General features: G+C 43.2%; 1 protein-coding gene across 2 annotated transcripts; it reads left to right on the top strand.

Annotated features, from left to right (window-relative positions):
- Positions 1-1,131: 1,131 nt before the first annotated feature.
- tmem182b (transmembrane protein 182b) lies at positions 1,132-5,794 on the top strand. 2 transcript variants are annotated; one of them, XM_028955226.1, is made up of 6 exons: positions 1,132-1,378; positions 1,588-1,614; positions 2,859-2,979; positions 3,215-3,310; positions 3,393-3,530; positions 4,619-5,794. In XM_028955226.1, the coding sequence occupies exons 1-6, from the start codon at positions 1,190-1,192 to the stop codon at positions 4,933-4,935; spliced, it is 888 nt and encodes a 295-aa protein (XP_028811059.1). In that variant the 5' UTR covers positions 1,132-1,189; the 3' UTR covers positions 4,936-5,794. The 2 variants fall into 2 exon arrangements, with proteins under 2 accessions (XP_028811059.1, XP_028811060.1); XM_028955227.1 differs by lacking the exon at positions 1,588-1,614.
- The last annotated feature ends 18,105 nt before the right edge of the window (positions 5,795-23,899 follow it).

Raw genomic sequence — 23,899 nt, 5'->3', positions numbered from 1 at the left:
AACCAGTGGGTTCATTTTATTTTTTCTGGAAAAAACGCAGACACGATTTCTAAAGATACAAGTCTACATCTTACAACTTACATGGTTAAGGCCACGGCCTCAAAGTTTTAATGTTGTTGTCTTTTTTTTTTACAAAACACATAGCACTAAATGTGATGAAAGATATTGCAGGTATGATTGTCCATCCATCTGGATCTTGATTACTTGAGAATACTTGACTTAATTTAGGCTCCATGCAGGCTAACCTGACTCACTTGCAGTTTTACTTAGATCCACTAGAAGGAGAATTTTTGATGGTTGTTGTCAAATCATCATTTTAATTTTAATGCTGTATATTCAAAAGATGTTCTCCTCTCTTGCTAAGATAGGCTCCAGCTTCCTCCAGACTTACATAAACTGTGAATTGTAATGGACGAATGTGTGATGAATGCTTGCACTGAAAATTGTCTCTCTGGGGTGGACTTGGAAAACGCTCATTTCATTTTGCTCAATTATTTTTTCTTTATAAGAAGGAAATGAACTGATAACTGAGGTTACGGGTTCAAATCCCAAACTGCCACCATGTGCTGTGCTGCTGTTTTCACAATGACAAAAACAATCACTTCCACTTATATTGGCAGGTTTGCAGAATTCCAGATCGCCAGAGTTTTCAATTCTGTGACCCTGGGTTTCAGAAAGCTTCACATTTAGTGTTAAAGTCTACGGTGGTTCTTCTGAGACCTGTAATATTAAGCTATCATGTCAAATGTCACAGACATTAAGTCTCAGACTTAAATTAAAGTTCCTTTTTTATGCATTTACATTACATTTACAGCATTTATCAGACGCCCTTATCCAGAGCGACTTACAATCAGTAGTTACAGGGACATTCCCCCCCACCGGAGCAACTTAGGGTTAAGTGTCTTGCTCAGGGACACAATGGGAGTAAGCGGGACTTGAACCTGGGTCTTCTGGTTCATAGGTGAGTGTGTTACCCCAAGGCTACTACCACCCCGTAGTTATGCGGCAATTTATATCTCTGTTATGCTCGCCCTAGCGATATATCTATTTTGGTTGGTGTTGCGAGCAAGCCATTCCAGGATTTATATTTTTAGGCAGGACTCCATTTTCACCCCAAACACGTCAGACCTCTTACAGACCCTGCTACAGTACTGCTGCCCTTCCCTCATGGGGCAGCAAGACTCTGAAAATGGACAGAAAAACACTAATGTCACCCTTATCAGGTCCTCCGGGGACAACGCTGGCTGTGGCCAAGTTCTTCGCTGGCTTCTCTGGGGCTTTGGGAACGCTCTTTCTCCTTTCCTCATTCGGCACGGACTACTGGTCGCTCGCTGCAGAGTCATGTGAAGCAGGAGACCAAATGATATTTCCTCCATGGGTAACACACATATTAATAATTCTACACTTCTGACAGAATGAAATGATTCTAATATGTATATGTATTTTGATAATCAGGACATTGCTCAAAATGCCCACCATTCTCTGAAATTGTGCTTTTCAACTTTTCTGTAAATACTTCCTTTATTAATAAAGTTACAAGAAGTACCAGACTCCATGGTCTGATGGTCTGTATGGTCTGTTTGACAGAATCTTGGAACAGCCTTTGTGCATATCGTGAGTTAGAATCCTGGCTCGGATGTTGTGTTTGCATGCTCTCTCCATGTTGCCATGGGTTTCCTCCGGGTTCTCCGTGTCCCTCCCACTGTCCAAAGGTACACCAGGTGAACTGGCAACTTTAAGTTGTCCTCAGGGTGGTAAGCGGCACGCAATCACTCATGCCACTCACCTGCATATCTATGGACAGTTTAGAATTAAGAGTGTCACACAGCTAAACACATCTTAACCCACGACTTTGGAGCCGTGAAGCATGTGCTTCTGAAATGAATATTCTGTTCCAGAGAAGATTCTTGGTGACTTATTGTGACACATTTAACGAACCTTTGAGATGCTGGAAGATTTTGTGAAGGTAATAAATGTATTAGTATACCATCAGATACCATTATATATACATTGCTCAAATAAATAAAGGAACACTTAAACCACACAATGTAACTCCGAGTCAATTGCACTTCTGTGGAATCAAACCGTCTATGTAGGAAGCAACACTGACAATCAATGTCACATGCTGTTGTACAAATGGAATCGACAACAGGTGGAAATTATAGGCAATTAGCAAGACGTCCCCATGCATGTGGGGACCATAGACCACTTCTCAGTTCCTGTGCTTTATGGCTCATGTTTTGGTCACTTTTGAATGCTGGCGGTGCTGTCGCTCTTGTAGTAGCATGAGACGGAGTCTACAACTCACACAAGCGGCTCAGGTAGTGCAGCTCATCCAGGATGGCACATCAATGCGAGCTGTGGCAAGAAGGTTTGCTAGTGTAGTGTCCAGAGCATAGAGGCGCTATCAGGAGACAGGCCAGAACATCTGGAGACGTGGAGGAGTCCAGGTCTGAGAGGAGAACCCTCAAGAGACATCCACCACCTCATCAGGAGCATGTCCAGGTGTTGTAGGGAGATCATACAGGCACATGGAGGTCACACACACTACTGAGTCTCATTTTGACCTCTTTTAAAGACATTACATCAAAGTTGGATGTGCCTGTAGTGTGTTTTTCCACTTTAATTTTGAGTGTGACTCCAAATCCAGACCTCCATGGGTTGATAAATTTGATTTTCATCAATACCTTTTGTGTGATTTTGCTGTCAGCATGTTCAACTATGTAAAGAACAAAGTATTTAATAAGAATTGTATTAATTTCGATCTAGGACGTATTAGGATGTATAGTGTTCCCTTTCTTTTTCTGAGCAGTGTATATAACACACTTTGCAATACACTTTGGTTGCTTCTGTTTCAGGCCGATGCGGCAGAGGGTAGAATGGAACCAGGTTCTGCTCTGTTCTACCACGAGGGTCTGTTCTGGAGGTGCTTCTTTGAGGGCCAAGCTCACAAGGACTTCCAAAAGAAGTTCTGGATTAGTAAGTTAAGGCTCCGTGCAGGCAAGCCTGGGTTCGCTCACTTGCAGTTTTACTCCTATTCACTTGATAAATGAATAAAATGCTGCAAATTTTTATGATGGTTGTCAAAGTTTTATCAAAACTGGTTACAGTACAAGAACAGTAAAACCTCTTCCAATTTAAACATCCTACCAACTCATCGCTGGATAAAGTAAATGCAAAATGAATTAACGCATGGCTGTCATCCCTTCAACAGCCGATCAACTGTCCTCTAAGACCTGCACACATGCGTACCTGTTCCCAAAACCTCTGATGGCAGCACACACCGTTACCGACCACGACTCTGCAGTGGGTACGAAACGAAGGTTTACAGATTCTGTGATCACCTTCTTTTGGGTACAACTTAATAATTTTGTCTTTTCATTTTGAATAAGTTTACAGGGAATTTTGGATCGCATTCATAATGCTGGGCATCGGTGCAGTTGTGATTGGTGCCTTCCTTGGAGTCGGAGCTTCCGCCTGTCACTGTCGAGCTCTATATAAATCAGGCGGCGTCTTCTTCCTGATGGGAGGTGAGCTTCTTGTACACTGACAAAAAGTGAGCACTGGCTAAACTTGAAGAGATTGAAGTAATCTGTCACACCTAATATTTTAACATTGACGTGATGTAAATAAACGAATCGACCCTGCTGTTACCTGTTTATTTACATTATGTCAATGTTAAACTATTAGGTGTGACAGATTGCTTCAATTTTAGACAGTGTTCACATTTTACAGTGTATGGATGCACTGAAATAAGTAAATCGTACCAAGTGATGGAATATGTTGGTCACCATAACAGTAAATACTTTTCAATGGCATATTTTATGTTTCTCTTCCACTTTCACAGCTTTATAAAAAAAAGAAATGGTTAGGGAAAAACAGGTTTTTATTATTATCTGTGATTGCTACATTCATGTAGTTGTAAAAAGCATGACAATATATTATAAGTAATCCAAAGTATTCAGAATACATTACTCACATTGAGTAACTTAACAGAATATGTTACAAACTACATATTGGGGCATGTATTCTGTAATCTGTAATGGAATACATTTTAAAAGTAACCTTCCGAACACTGTGTATATATAACCTTTACTTTACTTTACTTTATTTAGCAGACGCTTTTATCCAAAGCGATGTACAAGAGGAAGACACCAGCAATTCTCGTTCGATTTCTATAGAATATTGAGTTTACAAACTAAGAGCCCTGATAAGGCTCAAACTTGTCAGTGAAGAGCATGCTCAGAGATAGTTAGGTGCTAGACGAAGAAAAATTATAATGTATTTATACATTTTTGTATTGTTTGTGCAATGTGTACGCATGTGCATGTGTAAGTGTTAGATTTGTCTGTAATATTTTTTGAACAAGAGGGTTTTCACCTGCTTCTTAAAAGTGGTGATAGTCTCGGCTAGTCGTGTGGAGGAGGGCAGGTTGTTCCACCAGCCAGGGACAACAACGGAGAACAGAGATGATTGGAATCGGAGACCCCGTGAAGAAGGAATTTTTAGTCTCATTTCATTTGCTACCTTCATCTAGCATCCATCTAAGAACTCATTTTATTATTTACTGCTGGTGTAGGTTGGGATCGCAGCCATTATTATTTCTCCCTCTCTGCAGGTTCCATTTGGCTGTGTGTTTTGGTGCTGTATGTAGTGTGGTTCCACGCGACAGACACGCTGGAACAGCATGTTCTCCAGCAGGGGGCACAGATCTGCCACAGTTTCCACCTCAGCTTTTGCTACGGGCCTTCCTTCATGCTCGCCCCCGTGGGCATCTTCTTCTGCCTCCTGGCTGGACTCCTCTTTGTCTTGATAGCGAGATCCATGCCAGACCAACGCAGCGGAGGCAACAATGGAACTGCAAAGGATGAGAAAACAAGCAGTCAGTTTTACACCTCCCAGACTATAGAGGAAGTGGAAACTGAATATGTATAGCCACAGATCATCCAAAAGTCACAGTATTATAGTAATTAGCACAAGGATAAATACCCCAGTATATGTTGAAATGTCTTTCTTAAAAAAAGTTGAATTGCTGGTGGTGCTGAGGCCGATGAGGTTTACTGGCCAAACAAGGCCTTTACACCTCCGAGAAAAAAGAAAGTACAGGCTACAGGATACATTATGCTGACAAGAGCATTGGTTTGCCCGCAATTGACCGACAGGTCCCATTTCAGCTCCGCCCGTCGCCGACGCGACTTTCAATTACACACACTGCTTACTTGCTGTGCTGTTGTCAGGAGACATTTAGCCTGGTCAGGGTCACAGAGATCCACATGACAGGTTATTCAGTGACCCTGCACGGAAAAAACTTGTAATAAAAAGATAAATGCATGATTAATAAAGAGCTATTATAGCGTCACTGTATAGTAGCTGTGTAGAATGTACCAGGCCTTTTGACTGTTTGACATATTTTTTGAACATTTAAAAAATTTATAGTAAAAATTATGTTTTACACAAAGAAATGATTGTGCATTGTATGGATACATTTTTTATTATCGTTTCAGTATACCTGAAGTATAATTTATAATCATTTAACCCAACTCCTTATTCTCATTAGTGAATCCATTCACTATCATAAAAAGTCATTTTTTAAAACATATAGTCATTAAAGATATGAACGTGTCTGTTTCAGGGTTAATATTAATGGTCGTGGTATTTTAGTTATGTTGATGTTCACTCTCATTTCACACATGAGGTAATACTGAATATTTGTAAAAATGCTTGTAAAAATACATCATGTATTATAAAGAAATATTTAGTGTGAAACATTTAACATGCTAATTCAATGTAAATTCATAAGCATCTGTAATTGGTCGTTCAATGATGAAATTAATTCCCTAATGAGAAATGATCATATTTTGATTTTATTTTGACAGATTTTGTGTGAAATTAAACTGTCTATTGTTTGTAGAATATGAGATACAGTGTAGATCTGCTTCTCTTTTTCCATTTACAGCATTTGGCAGATGTTTTTAACCAGTGTGCCTCACATATGTGCTTTAAGATCTCTATTACTGATAGAGATCTCATATCATCTGGTTCGCTAGGACCCGATCTACAAATAACTTTAGTTTTATAACTCAGTTCGTTCAATTTATCTATATTGTTATTTATTTTAATTAAATATATGTAAAAGCCCATGCTCTGAGAAAAATGTCTCTACGCATGTGCCAAAATTAGCCGAATGTTCTTTATCGGAACCCAGCAGAAGCACTTTTTAGTTTTTCAGCAGTTGTGTAAAGTGGCCGCTAGAGGGCAGCGTTGCTTCAGCGTTGGGCTCCACCCGCTTTATCTCCCACCTGCGCTCTCAGCCCCACTAAGTCCGAGGATGTGAACAAGAAGGGCAAGTGTGGGATTACAGTAAGCAGACGTATTTTCTAGGCTTACCTGAAAGAAATAAAAAAAATGTCAATAAACATGTAAAAGTAAATAACAGTAAATTCGAATGTGTTCCTCCAGCAATTTCCGCAATTTCAGTTTTTTTTTAAATGCACGATCACATAGGGAAGAATTTCATACATTTTTGCAACTTCACACATTGATAATCAGGAAATAAAAAGTAAATCTTAGAGCCACGTGCTGGTGTGCGGCTCTGATCTTCGAGTGTGTGTGTGTGTGTGTGTGTGTGTGTGTGTATGAACCGACGCGTCTCATCACCGTGTTCCTCTTTTTCTTTAATCTCAAATGTGAGCAAGCCGAGCATAATTACACCTGAACCTGTCACATTCGCTTCCGCCACCGGCTCCCGGTTTAAACATCTCTGTCACATCGGCCCTCGTCACGCCGTCGCGGCGAATTGATGTTTTAAGGTGGCTTTTAATGAACGCGCGGAAACGCGGGCCCGCTCCGCTCATATCTCCCGGATTCCATTTTTTTTTTTCGTCTTCGTCTCTTTATTCCCTCCGACCCTCCGCGAGAATCTGCTGGCAGATTCATTACCGGCGCCGTTCCCCTCCTGCGCCTCCCCCGGCTGCGCGACTGTCACCCCCGCAGCCCCACGCCGCTGTTGGTCTCCCCCATCGCCGAGGTCTTTGTCCCCGAGAGATGGGACTGTCCAGAACAATTACGGCAGGGGCATTAAAGACGCTTGCATAGGCGTTTTAATCTCGTTCCTCCCCACTTCTTCTTCTCTTTTTTTTTTTTTCCATCAGTAGAAAATGTCATTAAAAGAGGTGGCGGTGGCGGCGGTGGGGAGGCTCAAACGTGTCACCCGAGACAAGTTCCAAAACTTCCGCCCAGCCAGCAAACACACCTAGTTTCAGGGGTCCCTTTGTCCGCCGGGAGGGGAAGAAAGGGCGCGTTCAGACGACACAAGCACCTCTCGGGCCTTAATCCGCCCTGTGACTTGGGACCGGGCCTGGGAAGATTCGCCGCCACTCAGCGCCATTCTTCGCCGCCACTCGCCCAGGGGGCACAATTATACACACCCTTGCGCAACCAAGTAGAAGGAATTACTCCGTGTCTCTGGAATTGAGACCTTTCAGGACCCTGGGTGCCGGTGTTGGACCCCTGCCTCTTGAACAATTACAGACCCCCCGCCCCTCAATCCCACTTTTAGGCGCTGTGTGGATTGGCCGGGTCTCCGATAGCTCCAAGTCATATTTGGAGCGTGGCCGAAGCGCTGTCTGATTTGGGCCGGAGGGGTGACTGTCCCCTGGGTGGCCAACGGATGGGCGGGTTAACTGGAAAAAAGGGGGATTGGCCTTCTGGGACGCTGGATCTTGTCTCATGAAACATTACTGTATGACTGTGGCCAGAGGGACACACCTGGACACCACTTTTCCATCACAGGGGGTGGGGTCCGGCCACAGCTGGAATGTTTAACCCTCTCCTATTCATCTCTCCGTCTCTTTTATTAGTTCTCGGTCTCTCTTCCTCCCGCTTCCATCCCTCCTTCTCGTCTGGCCAGCGCTTTTTGTGTGCGTAATGAGGTCTGTGATTGCGGCGTGGCCCCCGTGGCCCCGGCTCTCCTCTGCCGCCTTCCTCGGGGTTAATGAAGGTCTAAAGGATCAACAAGCAGCTGTTAAACATGTCATTGGCAGGGAGGGAGTCCCCCTGGCCCCGCCGGTGCCAGTGTCTCCCGCGACCTCGGCCTTCATTCCCGCTCCTTCTTACACTTCTCTCTTCGGAGGGGGCCACACGTCCATCTCTCCAGCTTGTCCCTTCGCTCATTGTTATTTTGCCAGCCGTTTCGCTCCGCAACTGGAGCGAGAATCGATTTTCTGGGGTCCAAACAGAAGATTGTGGGACACTTGCAAAGGGCTGATGGCTCCTCTCTATCGCTCCATCTCTCACCCCCAGGTTTCATTAGGTCAGTGTTTACATTAGAAACCGTGGAAAAGCAGCTTCTGTTGATCCAGCCATCTTTCAGGCACCAATTCAATGAAAGTTTGTCCAGATCGACTCAGTTTGGCAGGAACACTAGTTGTGTCAGTACCCGGCATCTGGTCCAGAGCTCCAGCTGATGCAAGTACAAGTCAAAGTAACACTTACAGGGGTATTTTCGTGGTGTATTGCACGAAAGCGCATTGGAGACCTTCTTGAATTATGACAATCTAGGTGAACAAGGTGTATTAAGACAAGAAAACTAGAGGAGATGTGCCCGAGTATTCAGTGTGTTGTTCTTGTGGTCCGAAATAGGTGCAACCAAACAAAAAGGGCTGGGTGGGGAGTGAGTTCCTCCTCTCCAAGATCCAGATTGCTGTCAAGTGTCTTTTCTTCTCCGTATCTTCTGTAAACCTGACCTGACATTAGTGAACATGCTCAAGTGCTACATCTCTCTCTCCAGAGCTCGTAACATTCCGGACAGGCACTAAAACAGAGCATTCAGTCTACACCGGTAGTTCTTTAGTTATGGAAGAAGCTCCCAGCTCCTGGTGGGATCATCTGCTGGAGAAAAGGTTATTTCCTGTTTCCCTTTTAAACTAGTCACCTCACCTGCTTCCAGTCATTCTAAACTGGGGTCGCACAGCGTCTTCTCATCTCTTACTTTTGTCGCGTAGGAGACAACAGTGTTGTGAGATAGAGAGAGGAGGAGAGTGAGTGAAGAGTGGAGAGAGAGAGAGAGAGAGAAAGATTAAATCCAAGTTTCTTTCATCCATGAGTGCTTTCATCTCTTTTTTTTTTTTTTCAAACAGAGGGGAATTATCAGTTCTGCTCCTGGCGCAGCCTTCGCTGGGGGGGGTGCGGAGGGGTGGAGGGCGCGATGGAAGGGTGGTGCTGGATGGAAAGTTGTGCGGTGGCAGACGACGGGCATCCCACGCGCTGACTCTCACGGTGCCTTCAGAAGCTTCTGCTGGAAAATCAGCCCCGGATAGGTTGCTCTTTACTAAGGGACAACTTCAGGGATTTCCTTTGTTCCTTGGCCTCAAAAACATGCAGGTAAATGATAATTAAAAAAAAAAAGAAAGATCCCAGGCATCGCATCACAGCGATTATTAATCCTGCACAAAGATGTGAGCAAAACTAAAGAAGCGATTTGTCTCCCTGATACTCTTGGCCTGCCTCTCTAATCTTCACCGTTCCAAGCAAAAAAAAAAAAAAAATAAATCCCTCTCTCTCTTTTTTCATTAAATTTGTGTCAAGACTAATTTCCAGGGGAATGAATACAGATGTCAGGAAGCCATCGAATCCCAACGCAGGGCTCCTTAATGAGATAACAGGCTTTAGTCAAAGAATTAACGTTTTTTGGAAGAAAAAAAAGAGAGAGAGAGAGAGAGAGAGAGAGAGATTAGCTCCATGGACGTGGATGTTCCAGTGGAACAGGGACTTGGTTTTGGAGAGAAAGAGAGACAGAGAGAGATGGGAGTGATAGAGAGAGAGAGAGAGAGAGAGAGAGAAACCACAGTATCAGACCCACAGACCTGTGCTGCCAAATCACAAATCTATTTCCAACGTTGGTATTAATTATCAAATCAAAGCCGCTGTTGCATACTGATTCATTGGGGCACGCTCTTGTATTATCTCCTATTAAGCTGGGAAAAAAGGGGAGATTACAGAAGCCTTCAGGGGCGTTTTATGAATTCTGTGAGACTATTAAACCATGTCACAGACTTTGCGGGAGCACGACGGTGCTTCCTACGGTGGCACCTCTCCTGCGCTGAAATGCATGCTTAAACCCGTAAATTTGATTATTTTTGGTGCACTTTTCAATTACCTCCAAGAACAAACAGGCCAAAGTGTTGTCAGTGTGTGCGAGCAAATCTATTTGCACCAAGGCACTAATGAAAATGGCTTTCGGGTTTTGTGTCGGTTTATAAAATCCTTCCATGGCACACTCAATCCATTCTACAATCCTTAACGTAATTTAATATTTTTTTGTACGCTGCTCAAAACTGCAAGAGTACCTCTCTTTAAAAAGGCCTCTAATCCTGAGACAGGAGGAGGAGGTCTGGAGTTCTCAGACTGTCTGACAGACTTTCGGTCAGTCCCCGGAAAGTCAATTTGCTCATAATATCATGAGCAAATGTACAAAGGAAGGGGGGGAAAAAAGGCCAAATTCCACACCCATGTAATTAATAAGGGATGGTATCACGCTCGCCGCTCGGAACAGGGACAGGGCCAATGCTAATCACTGTGTGCACACAGAGGTGTCCGCGACTCGCCGAGGCACCCATTTCACACATGAATGGGATCAGTGATGGGGAAGTATGTGCTGGATATTGATAAATAATTATGAACAATGGGTGGGCGATGCCTCCCGTACTGTACGGCGGCTCAGAATGACTTCATACGGAGAACGGGGCGCTGACTGCACCGAATTCTCGGAGTAATTATGCAGCGAGAATGCTGTTCGGCGGGAGCGGCGGATCCGAAGCAGACAACTTCTGCCGCGTCTCTCCCGGCCCACCTCCCCCAAACTCGCTTCCAGTGGAAGGAGCCCAGTAATAATATTCACGGAGGTGAGACCCGACATACTTTTTGTCGAGCGAACACTGCGGCGCTCATTGCTCAGAAATGAAAAGGCTAAACAAACAAAGACAGAAGATGGGAGGTGGGAAACAATAGAAGGCCCACCCCCTGGAAGACACGAACGGGGAATTGCGCAGCGCCGGAGAGAGAGGGGGCTGCGAAGGTTGAGAGACTGAAAGATAGGCGAAGAGACAGAAAAAAGAAAAAAAAATGAAGAAGTGAGACGGGGGGGGTAGATAGTGGAAAAAGGAGGGAGGGGTACAGGGGGATGGAAAGAGAGGGCATGAGGGAGAGCAAAAGAGCGAGCAAAGGGGGAGGGAGGGCAAAATGAGACCAAATTTTCTTTGGCAATCTCTCTGTTCCTGCTGCAGGTGCTAGGCTATTTCACTAAAGCAGGCCAGACGAGAATGTCATTAGTTGCTAAGCCCCAGGTGAATTTGCCACTGTTCCACATGATTAACCCAGATAATTGTGTGTTGATAGCGAGCATGGTCGATGGAATACAATTTTCGGGCCGAGATTCCTAAACAAACAGCTCAGCAGCTAGTTGGGGGAGACGCCGGAGCGGAGCGGAGCGGGGCCTTGTGATGCCGGCCGCGGCGGCAGGAGAGGCACCTGAGTTTCAGCCCGAAGGGTCAGTCTTGTGAACCTCAGCGAGGGGACCCCGCCACCCCGTACAATATTTAATCAGCCCCCCTCGGGGATATCGAGTCCAACTCGCTTCCTTTTCTCATGGTTCGTCTTCTATAATCTGAATAAAAAGTCTGGTAGTTCTGAGGTGTGTAGCGCCGACATGAAAGTAAACAGCATTTCAATTTAAATAGAGTGAATGTGAATATTATCACTCGAGGTTGCCCTCAAAGGTGGGCTACTGGTGCCCAGAATTAAAACATTGCATATGCTGAATTTAGATAAGTTAAGACATTTTTGCCATACTGTGTTGTTCTAATGGGCCCATGCAAAACCCCATATTAAATTATAAAATTCAATATGTTTACGTAGAATTAGTGATTTCAGGATATTCAAAGGCCTAAACATAAAATACTGGTGGCCACGAGCTCCCGTGTGTCACTTTTTGTGTCTTCAGACGTTGCTTTAGCGTTGTGTAGCGGCAGGCTAGCTAAATGCATGCGGTTTTAGCGCGCCGGGCTAAGCGCTAATCCAGCTGTCTCCAGTGCGGCGTACGATAACGCGCGCCGCACGTTCATTTCAGATAGCCGCCGCATATTTTTATGCCGCCAATAGATTAAATTAAGGTAGTGGAGCATCTCGGGGATTAAGGTAAATCTTTAGCTCCACACAATAACAAAGTGGATATTCCTGCGCTTTGTGTGCTAAACAGCTCAAGGGCACTGGCCGCGCCTTTAAAAATGTCAAGAGAGGAGGAGCCTGGTAGGAACCCTGGGCCAAGATAGGAGTAATGGGCCTGCACATTTTAATTCGCATTTTAAATGCTGAGCAAACCCGTAAACATGACTTTCACAAACAAGTTTTAGGCCAGCGAATTTTCCTGGTGATTTATGACGTGTTAATTGAGCATGACAAATTACCCCATGGTGTAAATCGCTCATATGCATGTCATTTGGAATAATGGCCCTTACTGGCAGATACTGTAAAATTGTCAAGCACCTCGGACGAATCAGTGATTTGACCGACGTTGAGCAGTGCAAAGCGTGCACTTTATTGGAGTTCATCTGATGCTATTAGTTGTGCAGCCTAGAGGCTTCATATAAAGCAGGTCAGAGAGGACTCCTCTATTTCCCAGATGTCCATTTTTGTGTCCTCTCACACCTGAGCTCTCCCATTCACGAAGAACAGTATACAAGATGGCTCTCAAGAAAAAATAGGTTTACACCTTTATATACCAGTATTGTAAAACCCACCAGTGGATGCACACGCAGCAGAAAAAAAAAGACAGCAGTGTGGCGAGAGTCCAGTCACTATAACACAGTAACGTGCCACTGGAGGTCAAGGGTGAGCGATCGGCACTGCAAAAACATTTTGAAGGATGAGAACCATTGAGACATTTTTTCTGACTTTAAAGAAAACACACATTAAAAAAGCACATTAGCACCTAGTACATAGTAAACAATATTTTATTCAAAACCATTAAAAAAAACATCTTTTCCATTTTGGCAGTGACTGTGTTGATTGATACAAATAGCTGATAAAAATTGATATTCATATATCAATTTTGTGGTTCATGATTCTCACTGCTCTATTATATATAGACATAAATAGATAGATAGATAGATAGATAGATAGATAGATAGATAGATGGATAGACTGAACAAAAGAATCTAACTTTCCATCAGTCATTTGAAATCTCAGTCACTATGCCAAATCAGACGCTAAAATCTCACCCCCACAATCTGTGGGACGAATGTTTAAACAGGGATCAAAGGAGGGACCAGTTTTGTTCTCATCGCTGTGAAAGGCAGAGTGAGCGGCAGACCGCAAGCAAGCAAGAAAGAGAGACAGAGAGACTTGTGTGTGAGTCTGAGGGGAGACAGCCAATCCCCCAGATGCATTCTGGGAGTTCAACCTGGCAGGAGAAATTAGCACCGCGGCTAAGTGAAAGGGATAATCCCTACTCTGTCGAGCGCCGTGCCAGCTGGATCCAAGACTGATCTAGTGTTTTTTTTTTCCCTCTCTTATTCCCTGCGCAAGGTTTATTTATTAAGAGGATAAGCCCCCTTCTGCACAGAGTCCAGCAAGAAGGGGCAAGAGCGTTCCCACATCCCGGGTTCGGCTCACGCTCGGCCCCGCCCTGGCGCTCCGCCCATTTCGACACACTTCACCTGGACTGGAAACGGCCTGAATACTGAGTGGGGAACCATGTGAAATCCACATGGTGCTGACACTCTGCTAACCAGCTGCGTATGTGACCATTTCAAGCTTTCAAAGGTCCTTTGAAGCCAAAACCCTCCATTAATTGTGAAAAGAAGTTTGAGAAACTTCCAATAATACCTTAAGGGGAATGAAATTATTAAAAGCAATTTAACCATTTGATTGTATTATAGCATATTTATGTGGCAGTCTTTTAAAGGAATCTTGGAGAGTACAGTGTCTAATCTTCTCAGATTCTCACCAGACCTCCTAAACCTGTTATGATTCTGCCAGATGAGCAATTAGACTCTTTCCAGTCTGGTCCTGTCAGTGTGAAGTGTCAAAACAACCTGAGTGGGATTCGCTACTTTCACTGCAGAGGGACATGAAAAAGTCAGTCCTTCAACCAGCGGAAGCCTTAAACAGGAATAAATCTCTACTGATGTTTTCTTTTCAAACACCCTCACTCATCAGATCAGATGATTATCATAAGTGACAATGAGCTGTAAGGAGAGATATTGCTCCTTTTGATCATTCTCTGTTAATTGCTGTTGAATTTTGAGCATTATTGTAATCTTTTTTAAACCAACTTTAGCCTTTATCAGAGAAATTAGATTGTGCTTCTGCTACAAGAAATGTATGTATGTTATTGACTTTATTAGATAATTGGAGTAACAAAGTCATTATATTGCATTTAGCTGAATTCCTTATGTAATACATGAATATAATTTCTCACATATTTTTAAAAATGGTAAAAAAATGATTTAGAAGTTTCAAAATAAGTTAAATGAAACCAGTGTGTTCATTTGAGGTAAACTTGCCCTTTGTTCTTAGTTTTTTCCCTAAATTTCCCTCATAACAGTTCACAAACAAACCATCATTAATAATGTTTTCTCCAGTGACCAAATCCATATTCATGTTATGAAAAGTTGTAAATGATCCTTGCACCATTTCACCCGGCGCAATCACAAATGAGGGAGACAGGCCCGAATCCAGGCAAGCATGATCTGCGCAGCCTAAAGCATTGCACATTTGCATATTATTATCATACGATCAGTTTTATTATTACTATATTACTTCACTGTTTGACTTTACAATTTATCTGTTTGTCACTTCCGAAGCGACGCCGTGGCAAGTGATAAACTGCAACTTTCTTCCACGAGTCTGAGAACTGCCCCCGCAAAATGCCGAAGTTCCAGTTTTACATGGCCGTCCATGTTTGAGACTCGATCGGGGTTTTCCTGTTTAAATTGGGGATTATCCAACGCCGGTGACATTAATACTGCTAGTGCCCTTTTTACACGGGACAAATTGAACGGAATGTGGGGGTGTCGCACCACATGGCTGACTGATGCACCGACGCGCAGTCTACAGCTCGCTAAAACTGGTAATTGGTTTAAAAGAGAATTTCACAGAGCCTTGTTCATTTCCATGTGTTATTTGCAACATAATTATAAGAACAGTATAAAGAGACCTATTTTTGTCCTTGACGGGGTGTCAGCTATTTCTGGTCTAAGCCTTGTAACTACGCATAGGAGAACCACAGCGACTGCTTTTGGTCTGATTGCTGGGCCAAGTGGCTGCAGGTTCGGCGTTTTTTTTTTTTTATTCAGTGGCTAGAAAAGAAGCGAAAATTGGCTCAAATGACTTTGGTCAGCTGGCCGTGCTGTGCATTGTGAAGAACAATCTAAATCGCTCCTGTGCCAGTTTACTTGTGACATTGCTGCATTTCCCCTGTCTTCCTGGAGACAATGTTTGGACAGATTCTGATCAGAATCCTGCATGAAGAAAATAAGAAACATTCATATTACAGGCTGGATTTCCCAGTGTTTGGGAAAATGAATGCATGCAAACAAGAAAAAGAATGAGTGCTTGCTAGCTTTAACTGTATTGCAGACTTGGATATCAACCAGAAAATATATCAGTATGAAAGTGAAAGGACTGTCATTGTGATAAACAGCAGCAGGAGTGTCCTCTGCATTTAACCCATCACCCTTGGTGAGCAGTGGGCAGCCATGACAGGCGCCCAGGAGCAGTGTGTGGGGACGGTGCTTTGCTCAGTGGCACCTTGGCGGATCGGGATTCGAACCGGCAACCTTCTCATTACGGGACCACTTCCACTAGGCCACCACTGCCCCAGTATTAGCATTAGAACTACTATCAAGAAGGGACTGCTTTTTGTTGGAAAGCGGTTATTTCAGGCATCCAAAAGATGAACTTTAATGATGTTTGTATCAAAAATGTTGAAATTTGGCAGAAACCCGTAGAGATCTCTCACCCATGCTACTTTTGAACTCAGTCTGGACTATTTAAGTCTCTTTCTGTCAGTTCATCACACACACGTTCATTTCTTCAGTTTGTTATATCCCTTTCTATATCTACATCTATATCTACATTCTACATCTGCTATTAAACCAAAGATGCAGAGTTTCGCTCCCAATATGCAACATCTTCATCTCTGGTTTCATTCATTATTGTTTCAAAACCCAAGGTCTGGAGATGAATTAACATCAGTGAATTAGAAATGTACACGAAATGCTGCTCCACAGTTAAAGCAGCACCAGGTCCAAAGTGAGGGCTGGTCCGGAGCCCTCACTGCGGAGCAGGCAGCATGTGACGAGTGTCCCTGGGCTAACAAGCGCCTCATCGATTCGTTTGGGACAAGCAGAGATAAGAGAACAAATAGGTGGTGAGGGAGAGGGGGAGGTGGGGAGGAATACTGATGGAGTGCATGTCTTTCCTCTCCTTCCCTCCACAGAATGCAGCTCCTCTTCATTTTTCTTTTGTCCTCTTTGACCGGACATCATTCCAACCTGGCGGTCTGCAACCAATATTGTCCAGACCATGGCTAAATATAGAGACCAAATGTGAAATTATGACTCATGTTGTCCAAGAACGTCCACAACAGCGCTCATGTCTTAAATGCACTTGCAAGACCTTGGCATACTTCAATCTTGCAGAATTGCTGTGACACAGCACCGTTCATTCGCTCATTGTTCAAATGCATCATTATGGCAGTGCTGGGAGTTCGGGAACAACCAACCATAAGGTGCTGCAGTCTAAACATGAGGAATGAGGGAAAAAAACATATGTTGCTCAACGGGGGGATTTTTAAACCGTTTCCGCTTTCCGGTCAGTCCGGGACGTCGCTCATCCCAAAACAAGGACGCCCGTGGCTTCGCCAAGAAAACGAGATTGGATTTGATTGGACACGAGGGGTGGTTCCGGCCTGGGACGGGAGGGAAAGCGAGGGAGAAGTAGAGAGGAGGGGAGGCCTTCACAGTCGCAGAGGTGCTCCTTTCTGTCGTTCCTCCCCTCCCCTCTTTTAGTTTTGCCGGCACGACAGATGAAAGCTAATTACGCGGCGCGGTGAGAAGACCGTGGCAGAGGAAGCTGGGGAGCAGGGGTGGCTAATTGGGGTATGTGATTACACCGGCTCGTCGTTCGAGGGGGGAATTAGCCAACAACTGGTTCGGCTGTAAAGCTCACCGTACGGGAGGGAAAGAGAGCAGGCGATAACGCTGATATTCCTCTATTAACACCGCACGTGACACCGGAGTGCCGCCAAAAGTATGTCCAACCATTACAGGACTGACGGGCTATTTCGAACAGAACTGCGCGGACGAGCGCGGTGAATATCGGTTAATGGTGATGTTTCGGCGCCGGGACAAGAGGCATCAGATCAAGCTCGGTTCAACACACTGGTCCCAAATGACCCCCCCGACGCAGTGTTGTGGAGAAGGAGTGATTGGTAGTGCTTTGGGTCCTCAGCGACCCATTTCTCTGCAATCGAGAGCTTCCGCATTCAACTCTTCTCAAGTGTCAGCAGGGAATTATTGATTTGCACTTTATTTAAGATGTCTTCCTCTTCTGCTTTGAATGTGTGTTTTTCTCTTCTTCTTCTCCTCAATAAAAGCCCATCATTGAGCTTAGCCCAAATGAATTGGGACCTATTGACATTGAGGACAATGGCAAAGGTGAGGGTTTGGTTTTGTGTCTGTGGAAATATACATAAATAAGCACACAGAGTACATAAAAGGCTCGTTACACAAGAGATAGGAATCTAAGGAAGGCCTTATCGCTTTACTCAGGGTCTTGACAAGGCTAAGAATGGCCACAAGGATTGTTTCTTTAAGAATGAATTAGTTTAAAATAATACAGAACAGAAATTCATGTTAAATATGCAGACGATAAAAAAAACTGCGGAAAATATTGGGAATTTTGGGGTATTGTGTTTGCGTTACTGCTCACTTTATAGCATCCTTTCTCCATTTCTCGCTTACTTGGCTCAGGGTGCAGGTCTGTGTCAGTGGAGGTCATGGAGATCATGGCCTACCCCTCCCGGCCTTCACTATCAAAGCTACAGGTGCTGCACGAGTGGCACACATCAAAGCTTGGAGACGGTCCTAATGAAACATTGTCGTGGAGAAGAGCAGCGTCTTTGAACACCCGCTATGCGCACAACCCCCTCTTTCTGGATCCCCGGTGACAAAGCCTCAATTAACCAACATCAGAGCCGTGCCACTGCGCATCGCCGGCCCTAGTCTGTCATCATCCGCCACTTGATTTGCCCTTGGTTTTGTTTGGGGGGGGGAATTATGAAGCAAGTGTAGGCCGACATTGTTGAGCGCTGTTATATTTAATCAGTCTGTTGTGGGGCGAGCAATAACATGAGAACAAACAGTGGTGCTTTTAAAGAACAAATCCATTAGCCTGAACTAAATTAAAGGTGGAGGTGGGAGCATGGGGAAATTATGAGGGCAGTCAGAGCATGGGGTGGTCACAATGTTCTGGTACAGCAAGAACAGAGATGTCAAAAGCAGGTTTGAAAAAGGATTCTACCAGAAAGCTCAGACAAGACCAATCAGATCCTTTTCAGCTTCTTGATTGTTTGAATCTGCCATATTTCTAAATGGAGGGGGTATTCTGCAGGGATTACCATAGTGGAGTTGTAAAATTTCCCAATTAACCTGAAGATTTGTATACTTATCCCTTGTGAAAATGGAACTCACTCCAGTGTCCCCCCAGAACAGTAAATATCCACAGGAAATCCTTCAAATGACCACTAGATGTCACTACAAGACATGCAATTTTCATTTATTTATAAACTTCCAATACATGGAAACACTGCACATCTGTAACATGCAAGGCCAATTGAAGTAGAAAAAGCCCTTTTACAATGGATATCAAAATTGAACAACAGTCTATACTCAAACTGAATTTTATTAAATCAACCTAAATAAAAACAGCAACAAAAGCAGTCTGTATTTATTCCAACTGAAAGTGTTTCATGAAATAACAGCACTTAATCATTTGATCTAAAAGTTAGAACATTATTGAACATTAATATTGAAGCCAGGAACAGTGTAAATAAATATATACATAAATAAAGTAAAATAGATACATTAATTAAATAAATTAAAGATGTTTGAATATTTTTTGGCCACAGTTCATACAAGTAGAATATCTGTTTCTTTCCCCCTTTATGTAACATATTAATCTCTGCAATCTTTCTACCTGCTTGGCATAGGCATTTTACACCTACACTAATGCAAACTCCTCATGGTGAACATGAATGCTGGCATGAGGCACAATAGCAACATCCCCATTATCCACATTTGGAAAGACTGGAACGCCACATGAATCCTCTGGCTTCAGATTGCTAAACTGACATATGAAGAATCACGCAGAAATATGGATGCTACGTAACCTTTCGGAAAAACGGCCATCTGCGTTGCTTCGCAGGCCTTGCACACATGTCTAAATAAAACACCATAATGTGTTCACATATGGACAAAACTGCAGGGGATTGGGTGTCCAAACATCTGTAACAGTCTTGTTTCACTGACGTGGGAAAACAAATGGTGCACGGCTATGCCTAGGTAAACTGAAGAAGCACAACTACAAAAATGCATGAAGAAGAAACAACAAGAAAATGTATCTTGCATCAGTTAAGAGCCACAGATATCGCAGTCACTTTTCTATAAAACAAATCTTTTTATTTTGTGTGTAGTATATTTCTGTTAAGTACAGTAGTAACCCTGCAAAATATTGTCATTTGGTTTGATTTGTAGAACCACAAATATGTAGCACATAGATATGAAATATAGTAATGTTTTTGGAATATCACAACGATGATTTATATTTAATGAGCTATACTTGAAACAATAATGTTGTTAATGTGAAAATCTAAAAATGTAGTGATAATAATGAATATATTAGTAATGTGCATGTGTAGTAGTATATGGTACAGTTATAATTCACTAATATTGTTTAATGTTTTATCATAATAACACATTATGCAATAATGATAGAGGTTTTTTTTGTAATACGCTAATGTTGTTTAATGCTTTATTATATATAATGGTTTATACAGTAGTGAGATTTATGTGTTGTTTTCACCAGGCTCAGGATAATAAATTGCAACACGGGGGAGAAGAGACGGGCGCAAGGCAGGGTGTGAAAGTAGGGCCCCGTTACCAGGCCTGGGCACGACAGGTATCGTGTTGATTGAGTTTGAACAACTTGAAGGAGGAGCAGGTCCTTGAAACACCGCCTGGCACCACGACCGTCGCCTGAACACAAAGGCTCCTGATGAGGTGGGAGAATTGCCCCCGTTTTTTTTTTTATTTCCCTTCACCCTCCCCTCCCCGCAATCTGATGGTCGCACCCCCCACCTCCTCGAAACACGTGGCGAGACTCTTAATGGCCGCCGTGAACCGTAATTTCAGCAGCGCATTGCTGTGAATGGCGTTTGTTGTATCTTCTCACAAGCTAATTCATTAAAGACACATTATGTGGCTAGTTATCAGAGAGCATTGTGGGAGAAACGCTTTATCTGTGCGGCTATTCACAGAGCCAGAGGTTTTTTTCCTCTTTTTTATGACTGCAGCTAATAGTTGATATAATCACTTGAATAAAACTAAATGATGTTGCTGCTGGTGTCGTTCGTAATTGTTAGGCCCTATTCAGACCCAAATCTTTAGGTGCCTTATCAGTTTGCTGAGGACAAAAAAAAAAAAAGAAATAAGGATCTCAAATTGGGATTAACATGTTCCACAATGGAATGCACAACTGAAACACAAAATGAATATCTCCCCCCTTATTTGTTCCAGTTTGATATGATAAAATATAATTTACAATTACAAACGAATGCCTTTTGACTTTTCAGCCCAGCCCTTCTTCTATTTAATTGGTATCGTTCTTGCCTTCCAGTTACAGAATTTATTTGAATCACATGAATATGTAGGGAATTTATTACACACCAAATTCTCACTGAGAAATTGTTTTACATAATTTCTTTAACAATTCAAGATAATGAATAAACAACATTTTATATAAAAAAAACAATAAAGGCCCATATTTATGTACTGCATATTTATGCATTGCATTTGCCACTTTTTGTAGTTGGAGTGATGGAGTGAGAAGGCCATTGATTCAAACACACCTGCCCTTATAGAACCTATAGAATGACACTTTTTCTATTCTAATTATTTCATTTTTTCCTATGAATCCTGCAGATAAAATTCTGTCCATTGCAAATAATAACATTTCAGTGAGAGCCTAAATGATAAGTTTTTGTAAATTCTGGTCCAGAATACAATGTACATCCAAAAACTGTAAGTACTACTTTAATTCATAAACTTTTCTGAGTGAATAAAAAGGCAAAAACTAAATGACGTGAAAGGACATGAAAACATTTTTATCCGACTAAACATTAGATGTCTTATGGTCATGCAGATCATGTCTATATTGCGTCCGTTAGTCCATGACCAATTCTGGACTTTTACACGACCTGCAAACTATGTCCGCTATTTTGACGTTTAGCTATGACCCCTACTTGGATGTCAATATTTAGACAAACCCTAACTTTGTAAATTTTTTGGACATCATGGGGATGTCTAACATGTGCAAGAAATCGACATTACCCACTGTGCATGGACACGTTAGAGCAATGTCTTTCTCAGGCCATCTTTGCACATCCGCTGTTGGTCGACTGAAGATGCAGACTGTCACGTCACCGGCATGCCAGATGACGAGTGGGAATGACTTAATTTGGACTAGAATGAGCCCTTATACGGAGGTGCTACGGAGGTAAATACATTCGTATACGCTTGGAAGACATTAAAATATATACGTCATCTGGCGTCACAGTCTGCACCTACAGCGGACCAACAGCGGACGTGCAAAGATGACCTGAAAAAAATGATGCTTTAACGTGTGGGACTTTCAGCTACTACACTGAAGACTTGTATCGCCACTTTAGCTTGCAAAAAGAAGTATTTTTTATAAATCATTGTAGACAAATTATAAGACAACCCAGACATGGATAATATCTTGATGGATGAATGCCTTGGATCATTTGGATGTATGTGACTAATAACAAAAACAGACTTATTTTTATTAATTTCAAATTAAAATACCATAAAATGCATGCAATATCTCAAACAGGGTATTAAATTCTCCAGACCAACATGTACGTATTCAGGCTTTGTTGCTCATCATCACAGGCTCCATTTCAAAAGAATATCTTGGGAGGTAATTGGACTTTGCAATAATAATCCCACACACTATTGTTTTAAAAGGACTGTCCAAATTTCCTTTTACCTCCTGCCAAATGACTGACATTTGCATGTTGTTGAGAATGTGCACTTTCCTCTAAAACAACACTTATTATGTAATATTCAAATGAAGCCGTAGTAAAGCCTTGTGATTAACAGGAAGTGCTGTGCATCTGCCAATCCTTCGCTTTCTCTCTCTCTCGCTCTCTTCTGTCTCTCTCCTCACGTCTCATCATTAAGTGGTACACAAAGGGTTATGCTGGATCGTTAGATGGACACGCAGCCTTTTGATTTTTAATTGTAATTGTAATCCTCTCCACTTGAGGACTGGAAATGTGCCGTCATTTGAAATCCACCGGCGGCGCGGAATATTCAGTGCTGGGCCCCCCCTCTCCGGGCGTGCGATGCATTAAAAGGTGTAATCCAACTGAAATGTAAATCACAGTTCTTGACAACAAATTATGGCCAAAGATAACAGGGCCGCCGCGCTCTATCAATAAGGCATCAGAACGGGCCCGTCTCCCAGGCTGCTCTTCTTCCAGCCTTGGATTGCGGCGGGCTTGTTATCACGGGTAATAGTCCCTTGTCAGCCGGGCTGATTACAAGGTTATAGTAAACAATCTTTCCTAACTGCACCAGATGAATAGGTGATGGTGGCACATTCATCAGCGGCGATTGGAAAGGTGGACGGGCACAGTGGTCGAGTGGCTTCCATTTCTTTAACCCCCAGTAAAGGCTTGTTTCACCGCGGACCCATTTTAATCTCATCCCTCGGCTGTGATAAGTAACCGTGTAATTGGGTGACTCCGTAAATACTAAAAAAAGTGCTAAAAAATGCAAGCGTTTACTTATTGAGCGCCTTGTTTAGCAGGATGTGCAACTTGAGCTGCCTTGTCACCGATTATTGCAACACTGACAATTTTCAGATGCAATCACGGTCTACGCTGTTCTTTGGGGAACGTGTGTTGTGCCCATAGTGTTTTTTTCTCATAAACTCAGCGTTAGCGTCGATTAGATCTCTCCTAAAACTTTGTTTTGGTGCAAAAGCTTCTTTTTATCGTGTTGTTGGTTTTTTTATTTTTTTTATTTGCAATCTCCCGATAAACAAACCAGTCCGTCAAACTGTCTGACAGCAAAATCGGACCGGCCGGATCCCTTCCCAGACGCTTTACCGCGAGGAGTTTGGTTATCCCCCTCGCTGCCATTATTCTGCTCAATCAGCCCCTTGTTTGAGCCACTTTGAGTCAATTAAAGGGAGTTGGAGTTACAAATTTGTTACAAATTAAGCTTGTTGAGATCCTCGGGAGTTGAGTCTGGGGGCAAAACACAGGGGCGGGTGGGGGGGTGGGTCATTTATAGCGAACATATCCGAGCCCGGGCCCTCCTCCCCCCGGCCTCGTCCCAATGTCCCAAGACCAAGATCGCAGCGATACGTAAGAGTTCCAGTGGAAAAAAAAAAAAAAGAGGAGCCGTCTCTCGCGGAGCTCTCTCCATTAGCAAACAATCCAGCCCATTGTTGCCGTGGGGAGTGATGAGGTTGCAAATGGAATCCTGTGAGAGCGAAACAAAGCAGGCAGGCATCGTTTAGTGCAACCCGA

This window comes from Denticeps clupeoides, chromosome 15 (assembly GCF_900700375.1).
Source record: "Denticeps clupeoides chromosome 15, fDenClu1.1, whole genome shotgun sequence".
Classification (NCBI taxonomy): Eukaryota; Metazoa; Chordata; class Actinopteri; order Clupeiformes; family Denticipitidae; genus Denticeps; species Denticeps clupeoides.
The sequence above is the reverse complement of the archived record's forward strand: the minus strand, read 5'-3'. Positions and strand labels throughout refer to the sequence as shown.

Excerpts from the sequence above, each read along its gene's own strand:
- tmem182b (XM_028955226.1), top strand. The coding sequence starts at position 1,190 with ATGGACAGAAAAACACTAATGTCACCCTTATCAGGTCCTCCGGGGACA. Across the intron at positions 1,379-1,587 it reads AAATGATATTTCCTCCATGG|AATCTTGGAACAGCCTTTGT; the intron begins GTAACACACATA and ends TCTGTTTGACAG. Across the intron at positions 1,615-2,858 it reads GAACAGCCTTTGTGCATATC|GCCGATGCGGCAGAGGGTAG; the intron begins GTGAGTTAGAAT and ends CTTCTGTTTCAG.